Raw genomic sequence first — 12,364 nt, 5'->3', positions numbered from 1 at the left:
TCTGGGCAGCAGAGCCAATTACAAGTGTCTGGGTTTTGCCAACGGGAAGTGGCGCAGCAGCCAGCAGCTAAGTTTAGTGCCACGGATTTGTTTCTCTGACTTCATATGTGCATGCTCACGCTGCCCCCCACAAAAATCCACCAGCCCGTAGGACTGGGAGAGAGCAAGACAACTAAAGCTCCCTCAGCCAGGGCTAGCTGGGGATCTCCTGACAAGATCCACAGTAAGAGTTTTCCCTGTTTCTGAAGTTAACAAGCCAGCATGCAATTTTTGGGCAAGCGTTCATGCTAAAGCTTGGCTTTTATTGGAGGAAAGGAAATGCTGGTTTATTTTCTAAGACAAATATATTTCAAAGGAGGCAAGATCACAAGAGAATTTTAGTCAAATGAAGTAAATATTTTTAAAAGGAACCCCCTTCTTTGTTCAAGAGAAGAAAATGGCTGTGGACAATGGCGTGAACAGCATATTGGTTGCTGACAAGTGAGGTTGAGAGTTTTGTGATCTATTTTTAGCTAGATTTTTTTTTTTTTTTAAAAACAGAAGTACAGTGTAGCTTTGGCAGTGGCTGCATGTTCAGTGTAGGTGGATGGAACTGAGAAGTCACATCTATGCTAACAAGCATTTTGGGATTCTGTTAAAAAATTAAACTCATGTACTGGAAAGTGAAGCTGTACCAGCTCACCTGGGGAGCTCTGCCCTCTGAATATCCTCCAAAAGGTAAGCAGTGCTGCCTGGCCAAGGCACATGCAAAAATAATTACTTGGGCCTCAAGATGTGGCATCAGCTCATGCTCGGGCTGTTAGATTGACATTCTCTTTCACCTCTGAGATTAAAAGTCAGTGAGTTAGTCTCTACCCTCTCTTTCCAAGTTTTCCCTCTTAACTAGACAGGCTAAAAATAAATTTCAGAAAGCCAGCTGAGAAGCATTTTAATGTGATCATTGTTCCAGGTGCTGAGTCTAAGGAGAGTACCTAATACTGTAAGGCTTCTAATAAGGTGTGATTATGTCACCTGAAAGGCAGCTTGGACATTTATACCATGTCAGCTCAAAGGTGTGATCAGTTAGTGCTTTATGCCTGCAAAATAAACCTCTCACCACCTCAACTGCATTAGTGTAGATGTTTCTGGCTTGCTTAGGGCTTGGCTGAGCCATATTTTTTCAAGTAGTCTTTTTGCAGAAGAGTTCTTATTTCCAATATTTGTCTTAACCCTGTGAGTAAACAGCTTTTCATTTGATTTGCTCAGGAGTAGATAATATCTTGACTTTGATCTAGCCAATATTAATGACTGCTCAGGAATTTGGTTGGAGTGAAGTATAATCCACATCAAGTAACTTCTTTCCCAAAGTACTGATTAAAAAAAGTGCTTAATGACTTGCTGTAAGCTGTCAATGTTTGGCCATCCCACCTTTCCTGGAGAAGAACCGGGTGACCTAATTCTCCTTACTTTTCATACCGTAGAGGCTTACTGGAACTTACCACAACAGAGAAAAAATGTCAAATAGACTTTTGATCTATGTGTATGCAGTTTCCTAGTTATCTAAAATCCAAGTGACCCTTCCTAGCACTCCTTTCCCTAAAACTCATTGTGGAATAGTTACTGTCCACTATAAGCAGAATTCAGAGGAACAAAGACTGGAACTTCATCACCTCAGTACTCAATGGAAAGAGGTAGGTAATAGCATCTAGAGCTGGTGGTCTCTCTGCTTGTTTCTAGGTAACAGCAATTGCCTTGCAAAGCTGACTGGTTTGATAAGAGCTGAACAAATCCTTAGTAATTAAGATAGCAAACACTTTGATAATCAGGATTTTTCAGAGGTTACACATGTAGCTTTTTGTTCTAAAATCCTTTTTGTATATTGTTTTAATTGCATTAAAATCTCATTCACTTCAGGAATTAACTGTTGTGCCATTGGGTTTTGGTTCTTCACCCGAAAGCACAATCAGAAAAAAATAAAACTGGTAATTGGATGTTGATGCTTCTGACCATTCCCAGTACCTGTGACAGGAAACATTCTGTTGTGCCTTTTAATAGCGGTCAGGTCTAGGTCTTCTGTGCTCATATGAATGCCTCACCCTAAAATGTTTGGGTTTATGTTTTTTGGGGGTTTGTTTGTTTTTAAAAGAAACATCTAAAAACCCACATCATTTTGCTAACTTGCAATTATCTCAGAATCACTTTCCTGCCAAAGTTCTGTGAGGACAGAAAATCTTAGAGGTAGTGTGCCAGTTTGTACTGCAGATCATCAATAATTCATCTGCTTTGAAATTCTGTCTTAAAACAGCAGTGCTACCCAGTGCTTTGGTAGAAGGTTTTTTTACTTGCAGCCCGTATAGCTGTTGATCCATGAAGAGATTTAGGCATCTTGTAGTCAGCAAGGAATGAATGCAGACTTTCAGATTAATACTTAACTTAAGCTTGATTTAATTCATACTGGATTCTGCACCAAAAAGATACCTCTTTACCAGAAGTGAGTTGAGAAGTGGTATATATGTGTCACTGACATCTGAGCAAAGAAATGGGCTGAGAGACACCTCTGTTTGATAGTACTGATGACAAAAGGAGAGGATAACTGGAAGCACTGAAACAGGTCAGACAATTCCTTCTATCAGCATTGCTTTATTTGGATTTTTCATTAAGTCTTAACGCAGCTCACCTCTTGTAATGTTCAAGTAGACAGACAGAGTCTTGAATACTTCATACAGTGCTGTAACTAAATCTATTGAGGTCAGTTTGTCTGTCCTTCTAGCAATTAAAATTCATCAACAGCACAACCCTAAACCGTGTCTTCCCTTTGACTTTTATATCAAGCTAGCCAAAAAAGCACATCTGCTAAGTAAAGACCAACCACTTTAACCATTAAATAAGTGCAGGGGAATAACATACACAGCAGTTTATCAGGTTGCAAAATAAATCTGCTCTGAAGAGGTGAGGTGTGGAGAGATTTTAGTTTTCTCTCTATATATATACATCTATCTTTGATACCAAAGATCACTTTCATTAACTTTTTATATTTCAGATTTTAATAATTGAAGCAAGACAGTGCTACCAGCTTAGCTTGAAACATTTCTTTTTATATGATATGAGCTGTTCATGATGCAATTTTGTCACTGGCTGAAGTCTCCTCCTACTCTGTCTCTTCCAGTCTCGTACCATAAATAGAAACCTATTGCTTGCCCATCCCAAGTTCTTGGCTTGGAGCTGTGTTTCTTGGCTTTACTCAGTGGGTTGTTTACAGTACTTAAACCTTGCACCACTCTGTGGGAGGCCCAAAGACTAAGAGATCTGTGCTTAGCTCAAGCAAACCACTTCATTAAGAGTCTGGTTGCTTGCAGGAGAGGAACACCTTAGAATGGCATTTGGTTAGGTTGCCTGCATTTTACCAAAGCCATATGTGAGCTGTCTGACCCTTTTACACTGGTGTTTTTCATGGCCACATGTGTCAGCAGAAAGACTAGGTGGTCCATTTAGGTAAGGGCTGAAGTCTGGTAAAGGGTAAAGAGAGTTTATAGGCCTGCTTCCATGCTACCATGTTATTAGACAGCAGAAACCTGGTCTGTTCAGCATTGGTTTGCTTTTTAGTATATAGTTTACCTTGAGGATTTTTGGGTTAGTAGGCAGTGCTGAGACTTGGCTTCAGAAACAAAGCTACCGTAGAACTTGATACTCTTCCAATCATGTCAGCAAAATAGGAAACCCACTTGCTTCTGTGTTATCAATTTTGTTTCCTTGTATTCATTAAGGGAGAAATCCTCCCACTGGCAAGCTGGTTAAAGATGTTGAAGTCTAGTGATTTAAAGATACAGTGGAAAAATACCAGTTGTACTAACAGTCATTAGCTACTTACAGGCTGATTTCTGTGCTCTCAGTTGAGCAATGGCTATTCTTTGGTAATCTTAAAAGCAAGCATATAGAATGAGTCTGTGTGTAAAATAGCATCGTGGATAGTTATAGTTTGAAAATCAAGTGAAAGATGTGGCATATGTGGGGATCTTGGTGGCCTTGCACAAAGGTGTCCCTTTGTGTATGGGGGGCACGTGTAAAGGCAGATGATAGAAGGCCATGTGTGTACACAGAATTGTAGCCTGTGATTTTTTGATGTAAAATGCTAAGATACCAGGTGGAGAATGTATGCCATAACCAGTATTTACCCTATAACCCCTTCTTTGTCTCCCTTCCATTGACAAACAAGTCACTTGGCCTGCTGCCAACAATACCAAATCCTTTGCAGAGCTGTATTTGCATGTACACATTCTTTTGTTTCGTTGGTTGGTTCATAAATTCAGAGGATAATATATATTTTTTTTTTTAAGTTCTCTGGTCTGTACATTTCAAAGCAGCACAGTCAGCAAGATTTCCTTGTGTTCAACTTTTCCCCACCACTGGAAGAACTAGAGAAATGCTTCTCAATGAACAATTTAAGTTGTACAGGAAGGGTAACCACTCTCAGGAAGCAGCTTTGAAGGGCACCACAGGGAATGGTCCAAAGAGCAGGGAAGAGCTGCTGTGCCTGTGAGGTGGATTCTTCCACCGAGGAAGCTGAGTATAGCAGAACTAAGATTTTTATAGTGTGTGCTTACTGTGAAGGGAATAGGAACAGGATGCAGGTGTAAAGGTGGTGGCCTAGTGTGAAAAAACTGTCTAGGAAAAGCAGTTGTAAAAGAAGCTAGAAAGATGCCTGATTTTATTCTGTCTGCATTTGACAGGACCTTATGACACACTCTGTAGGGACACCCCAGGTCCTTCCCAATGAGGAACACCTCTAGAAGAGCAGCAGGAAGGATTGAGGCAGAGAATTGCCTGTTACAGGCAGCTTACAGCCAGATGGTTCCTTGTCCATAAGGCTACTGCTTGCTCTACTCGATTCCTGTCAGGAGCTTGTTAACAGACCAGCCCTTAGGCTTTGGCTAAGGATCTCTTCTCACAGAGGCTAAAATTGAAAGGGTCAAGAGAACTATTTGCAAGTTACATTATTAATCTAACCTGACTTTCTGTTAATTCTTCCTCTTTCCAGAGACAGCAAATAATAATCTGTTTTTTAACTAAAAAGTCACTTGGTTAACTTTCTTTGCTATTACAGTTCAGGCTAATACAGTCACAAATGCATACCTAGCTGGCCACTTCCTGGTACCATTTCAGACCCACCTGAAAAGTTTGTCTTCTACCAGTTTCTGAGGCTGTGCTGTCACTACACATTCTGCTTATGCTTTGGGTAGTAATTGGTGGAGAAAGGTTAGTACCAGTGTAGCTAAGAGTACTCAGAGCACATAGTAGAGGGGAGAAAACAACAATCTGCAAGAGGCAAAACTAGAAAGTAAATAAAGGCCTAAGAGCTCTTCAGTAAAAGCATCTCAATCCTTGACTACTGGGTGGTATGCTGCAATATTGACTGAGCTTGGTTTTGGAGGAGGAAAGGAGATCACCTACTTGTCAAAAGCTTGGGAAAACAAAAGTATGTAGGTATCTAAAGGCATTTTCTTTGTCTAGCTATTATTTCTACATGTTAGGTGATGATAACAGGGGAACTACTCATTACCACAGCATCTCCATAGTTTTATATAGTTTCCACAGCCATAGCCTTATGAAACACAGCCATTTGGAATTAGCCAGGTTGCTCATTCCTTACCTTTGGTCTGATCTTCATCACCTGGGGCAGCTGCCTTTCTCTCAGGACAGTGGAGTTTATGGATTGTAGAAATGCTGGTTTGTCTTGGTGGGCTTCTGCAGCAGCTTCTCTCTTCTGCAAAGACCAACCCACTTGACTTCCCTTTCCCTGCTCCCTTTTATAGCCCTCTGCAACCCACCACCTTCCCAGGTGTGAGGCTGCCATGCTGATGCCTTGTTCTTTAACTCTTCCTTGGCCATGTTAGGAGGAGACTGTTCTGCTATAAACCATGCAGCCTTTGCTAGAAAACTAGGGCCTTTAAAGACTTCATCATACAAATCCTTTATTTATTTAAGGGGTAATTTGATGGTGTCCTTTCAGAGAGCTGTCACAAATCTTAATAAATGAGCAAATATACAGGTCAGCCTAAGCAGACTGCACTGCCCTTAATTTCTGTTTCTTTCTGAAGCCCTGGAACATCCAAGAATGTTTTCTTGCTCAGTGCTTGCACATCTCTTAGATGTGTATTTTCACTAACACATTTCCTGTTGATTCATGTAGCAATGGCACCAGCAATGGTATGTGGAGTGGAAAAATGAATCAGGCTGGGCGGCCCCTTAATGGGTGATCTGTTGTGAAATTTGTAGAGAGGAATTTCTCCAAGGAAACTATTTGCTTTCTTCCCAAACACTTTGTTGCCTAACTGTTAGTGGAATAAAACTCTGCCTTTATAGCTCATCTCAAAATTGTTTCAACTTGCAATCTAGTCCCCACATCCTCTGTTTGTTCAGCACTCCCTGGGAAGCTCCACCCTCACTTCCAGCTAATAACCACGTTAACCCACAGCTTGATTTTCCCAGTCTCTCCTTCATCTGGTCAGCAGCACTTGCTTTTTCATTGGCCACCAGACTTGGAGAGGTGGTCATCTGCACGTGGTGACATTGGTGCTGGCAGGCACACCTCAGGACTTCTTGGGTCAAGCAGCATCTTCTGCTTGCTGCGAAACATAGGATGATGATGGGGACGGTCCTCTTCCAGTCTAGCAGCTATGGCAAAGAGGGCAAGCTGCTCTGCTGCCTTGGTGAGGAAACCTCTGAGCCTGGTGTGAGCTTCACAGGTATGGTGCTCAGGGATGTAATGCTGTGCTAGCCCTTTCCTCTTTTTTTTCTCTGAGTGCTTCAAGGAGGATGTGGATCCTTTTGGGTCTGTCTTTGTCTTGTAGTACGGGTCCAGCCACGGACAGGACTACTGGGATTTTGTATTTTTGAAATGTTTCATTTTAATGAGTAGTTAAACAGATACCTGTTTCAGAAATAGAGACCACTTCAGCACTTGAGGTGACTCTCAAATTTAAGCTCTTGGACCAGAGAACTTGGTAATTGCAGTGTTGGCAGCACAGGGTGGGAGAGAAAACACCCCTTATGTGTTGGCTGAGTAGGAAAAGCATTCATATCCGGAGAGAAGCAAATTGTATTGTGGGAATAAAGAAAAGGAAGGAGATGGATGAAGCATAACCTGTTCTCCTGACCGTGGATTACTTGTACACTGCATGATGATGTAAGTTTTCCATTGTATAGGAAATTGAAGTAGTAATATACGATTTGTGGTTAGCCCGTAAAAGGAGCTGATCCAAACCTGAATTTCTCAGCTCATTTCCTTATTCTTGGTGTGAATAGAGCTTGCAGCCTATTCAGCTGGAGGGGTATTATTTGTGATATGCTGTGGTTATCCTACTGAGGAGTATGAAATCATGTTTCACCGACCTTCCATATCCTTATGTATTGGATGGTATAGATCCCACACCAGACTGAGCAGCATAGGTTGTTATGTAATAATAACCTGCAATAAGTACTTTTGTATCCTGGTAAATTCCCTTTTGGCAGGAGGGGGTAAGCTTTGCAGTTACTTAAGCATCCAAGTTATTCTAAAGGTGAAAGTGAAGGAAGTTAGTGAGACCTGAACTCTTAAAAGCATTTGATTTTTAGGTAATGTGATTTTTAGGTAAGCACTGTAGCTAAGTGGTTGAAGCTCCTCATCAAACATTAACTTCTGCCAAACGTTTTTTTTTCTTTCTTTTCATAAAGAGTGGGCTAAGAACATGTGCCTGCCTCCCAGGCATTCCTGAAGAACTGGTGGTAGTCCCACATCTGCTTTAAGTCCTTGCTGGTGATCCAGCACCACACCACAAATGGTTTTGTGTGGGCAGAGCTGCTCAGCACTCAGCAGCAGGTGGCATTTCTGCTGGTTTTGCCTTGGCCAAAGTGCCTGCTGCTGGGCTCAGCCTGGTCAGGGTTGGCTGGTCATAGCATTTGTTGCAGCATCTCTGAGGCTGAGCTGTACTCAGCTGCTTCAGGCTTACCCAGCAAGTACCTGCTAAATGCTTATCTCTGTGCTGTCTGTATACTCAGTTCATGAGCTTCTCTGGCTTGAGAAAGAAACTTCAAATATGCTTTGATTTAGAACAAATGCACCTATTTTTGTTTAAAGCCATTCACGTTTTGGCAGATATATAATTGGAAGTAGGAAGTTGTTTAAGCACCATTGAGGTACTTTGGAGCTGAAAGGTGTGACATTTATTGGAAACACTGCCTTGCTTTTGTGTTTGCTCCTCAGCAGAGATGTGCTATACAAGAAATATGACTTGCACATTTGCTGAGTGACTTTGCTTAAGGCACTGAAACACTTTCTCTAACACAAGTCACTGTAGGAGTATAAAGAATATGTGTCATTTAATTAAATATGTATTCTTACTCCATAAAGAGAGATGGAACTGGTGATCTTTTGTGCTGCTTAACAACTGGACATGGATATGCCCACACCCAGCCCTAAAAAAATGATGGTGGGATGTTGGCAGCCATGCTCTAGTTGTAGGTAGCTGAGCAGGCACTGGGGTTTCCCTTCTTTTCCACAGTAGCACCCAGTCTGATGGGTTAGTGTATTGCAAAACTAATGGTAGTTGTTAGTTAGGAACAAGAAGTGTATGCGAGTACTGCATCTGCAGACAATGAAATCAAAGTGACATCTTGGTAAATTCATCTCTAGTCACTTCTGTTATTGCTTGAGGGCTACTTTGGCAAGAGTCAGGAGGCAGGCCCTTCAATAACTGCAAGATGAGCTGGTTATACAAGCAGGATAACTCTGAATAATTACCAGAAATGCAAACAAGCCCCACTTAGCCACACATTTAAAAACAAAACAGAACAAACCTCAACCATTCACTTTCTCGTGTACCTACAATACAGTTGAAAAATTCCATGTGGATGCTGGGAACCCCCATTATGTCCTCATCTTCCAGGCTCCAGCGCTGTCCTGTGACACGGATTTGGCATACGTTTGCCTATTACTTGGCACAGGCCTCTTCCTGTTTTGTGTCTCACTGCCTTCCCAGTTTTCTCATGCTGTACTGCATTTGAGCTCTTTGTTCACTCTGAAAGTGCCTTACAGACTAGTTCTCCTCTCAAATGTCAATCTCTTGAGAGCATGGAGAAAGGGAGAGTTGCATGCACACGTTCTTTGGCAGTGGTCTGCTTAAAAACGTCCTGAGCCTGACTTCTCAGCCTGTCAGAAGTGGGCCAAAGCAAAGAAAGCCTCAGATCATTTAAAGAGGACTCTACATGCTTAGTTCATTTGATGAAATCTTTTTACACTGTATACTGCCATATGTAAGTTCCACAAGAGAATTCAGAAATACAGCTCTTGGGATGGAACTGAAGTCAGTTGTGTCACCAGAAAAAATATTTCTTTACGCCTTCATATTGCCCCCTTGAGCAGCCGATGTGTGAAAGCACATCATCGCTCTTTCTCTTATCTTACTATTGAAATCTGTTCCTGGGCAACCTCTCTATGGGTTAGAAAGCCAATGATGGTTTTGGCATAGCACCACAATGAAGTATTCAGACAGTTCTGCTCTTTATTAAGTTCTTTCCAAAACCCCTGTGTATTTAAATATGTTTTTCATCATTACAGGAGCGATGGAGACTTCTTTCTTTTGTCTATAAATGAAGTCTGATTTCTCCTCCTACTCTCTTGTACTATGAAGTTTGCATCAGTTGTCATTTGAAACAGAAAACCAGAACTGCCTGGGTATTCAGAAACATTGCTGCTAGATACCCAGCATCACCCTTACTGCTTTCTCTCCCTGACAGCCTCCAACCTCTTACACAATCTCAAAATGCTTTACAAATCACCACCATTCCTGCTAACACTGGATCAGTTATTGTCCCAACCAGTAGGTCTCATTTGTGTCATAGCTTAGTCTGTCTCACCTATGTTTGTAATGACAGTTTCAGATCCAGCCACAAAAGCAATAAAGACATAAACCAGAACATTTTAGTGTCAAAAGGTTTCCTTCGGTACTTCCATAATAAAAAAGTACTTTTAGTTTCTCACTCTTCTTTTTTTTTTTAATCTATGCTTTTATCAACTGATCTCACCAAGCATATTTTATCTATGCTTAAATGCTTTCAAATAAAGGTTTATATAAATAGAAGTGTCTACAATATAATAAACGTTAACTAGAAATGTTATATATGTAGCATGCTACTTGCTATATAGGCAGTTAGTCACCTTCTCGAGGCCCTGTTAGAAGTAACCTGTAGAAGTAAGAATCAGCAAAGCAGGGATTGAAAAGCACTGATCTAAGATGTGCAGACCTGATGTTCCCTTTCCTGCATATTGTGCATGAAGAGCTTCCTTCTGCTCTGTGCTGGGTTTTGTTCTGCAGCTGTACACAAGCTTATTTCCTCTTCTGCTCTTTCAGAGGCCTTGCACCGCCCCTACGGTTGCGATGTTGAACCCCAGGCACTGAATGAAGCCATCAGATGGAGCTCCAAGGAGAACCTGCTCGGAGCCACTGAGAGCGATCCCAATCTCTTTGTTGCACTTTACGATTTTGTAGCGAGCGGTGACAACACGCTCAGCATCACCAAAGGTAAGGCTGGGAATTGCAGAACAGCTACTGGGGTGAAAACTGACTTACAGCAAACAGCAGAATCCTTCTGCCAGTCCTGTGGGAGCAATGAGTGCAGTGAGAGATGATTCTCTAAACTGGTGATGATAAGCAGGCGGTCTCTCTCTTCCTTGGGTTGGAGAGACACCTGCTGGGCAGTTCTTCCTGTACAGACACCAGTTTTTGCAACACTGGCTGTTCCCATCCTAGGCTATCCAAATCATCACCTGTATTTTGGGAAGGAGCAGAGGAAAAACATTATTGATGATAACAGAATTCAGCACTTTCAACTGGGGCAAAATCAGCAATTAAAAATTTCCCTGAGATGTTCTGTCTCTTTAGCACATTTATCAGCATACAACCTGCTGCAGAAGTGTTTTAAATCACGTGTCATTCAAGGAGACAAACCTCATCCCTCCAAGGAAAAAAGGTCTTTCTAGTCCAAAAAGCTGGACTACAGAAAGCTTTTTGAGTTCATCAGTCACAGTGCACTAAATTAGGCAATGGTGTCCTCAGTCTTTTGTCTAAAACTTTACTTCATAAATACTTACAGAATCATAGAATTGTTTTGGTTCAAAAACTCCTCTAAGATCATTGAGTCCAGCCATCAACCTAACACTACCATGGCCATTGAACCATGTCCCAAAGTGCTATGTCCACATGTTTCTTGAGCACCTCCAGGGATGGTGACTCCATTCCAAGCATGTTCCAATGCTTGACTTTTCGTAAAGAATTGTTCCTAATATCCATTCTAAACCTCCTCTGGCACAATTTCAGGCCATTTTCTCTCAGCCTTCTTTTCTCCAGACTAAACAATCTACTTCCCTCAGCCACTCCTCACAAGACCTGTTCTCTAGACCCTTCACCAGTTTGGTGCCCTTCTCTGGACATACTCCAGCACCTCAGTGTCTTTCTTGTAGTGAAGGGCCCAAACCTGAACCCAGTATTCAAGGTGTGGCCTCACTAGTATCAAGTACAGGGGCGTGATCACTTCCCTGCTCCTGCTTCATATATAGCAGTTTAGTTATAAGCTTGCCTCTGCAGATTGTATTGTTAACTAGTGCTTATTTTGATTTTTTTTTTTTAATTTTGCTATCTGGTGCCAGGTGAGAAGTTGCGAGTCCTGGGTTACAACCAGAATGGTGAATGGAGTGAGGTACGCTCGAAGAACGGGCAGGGCTGGGTACCAAGCAACTACATCACACCAGTGAACAGCCTGGAAAAGCACTCGTGGTACCATGGGCCGGTGTCACGCAGCGCAGCAGAGTATCTGCTGAGCAGTCTCATCAATGGCAGCTTCCTGGTTCGTGAGAGCGAGAGCAGCCCAGGGCAGCTGTCCATCTCGCTCAGGTACGAAGGACGTGTTTACCACTACAGGATCAATACCACCTCAGATGGAAAGGTAAGGATCTCTGGATAATGCTGTGGAGAGAAGTAATCAAGTGATTAATTAAGAGGTGGTACAGAATCCCAAGTTGCAGACTGAGGGGTGTATGTGAGAGAAAAGAGGTCCACTGGTTGATTAAGGTGAAAAAGGAATGTGTATGCCAAGAGTTGGGTGGGAACTCACTGAACACCACTTGGGAAGAAGTGCAGATAGTACTGAAAGCAGCTAGGGAGAGAGCTCTCTAAGCTAGCAGTTTTGATCAACGTTTTGAAACCTTGATCAAATAACAGTGTGAGCTGTTAAGTGATGCAGAAACTGGCCTTTGATTGACTACAAGAATCCCAGTTTCTGGTCTTATAAAAAGCAGAAGGCAGAAGACAACTCTGCTCTCAAGTAATAGCTTAGATCTAACTGCCTTCTGTAG

General features: G+C 42.0%; 1 protein-coding gene across 4 annotated transcripts in view; it reads left to right on the top strand.

Annotated features, from left to right (window-relative positions):
• ABL2 (ABL proto-oncogene 2, non-receptor tyrosine kinase) overlaps nt 1-12,364 on the top strand; it is a 43,896-nt gene that overhangs the window by 22,047 nt on the left and 9,485 nt on the right. For 3 of the 4 annotated variants that reach the window (XM_054384653.1, XM_054384652.1, XM_054384651.1), the window contains 2 exons: nt 10,365-10,535; nt 11,660-11,955. In XM_054384653.1, coding sequence (XP_054240628.1) covers nt 10,365-10,535; nt 11,660-11,955 — 467 coding nt within the window. Of the gene's footprint in view, nt 1-6,616; nt 6,723-10,364; nt 10,536-11,659; nt 11,956-12,364 lie in introns of those variants that run through there. The other variant, XM_054384654.1, reaches the window with a different exon arrangement.

The sequence above is a fragment of the Indicator indicator genome, chromosome 10 (genome assembly GCF_027791375.1).
Source record: "Indicator indicator isolate 239-I01 chromosome 10, UM_Iind_1.1, whole genome shotgun sequence".
NCBI lineage: Eukaryota > Metazoa > Chordata > Aves > Piciformes > Indicatoridae > Indicator > Indicator indicator.
Note: the sequence above shows the minus strand (reverse complement) of the source record. Positions and strands in the feature narration are given on the sequence as shown.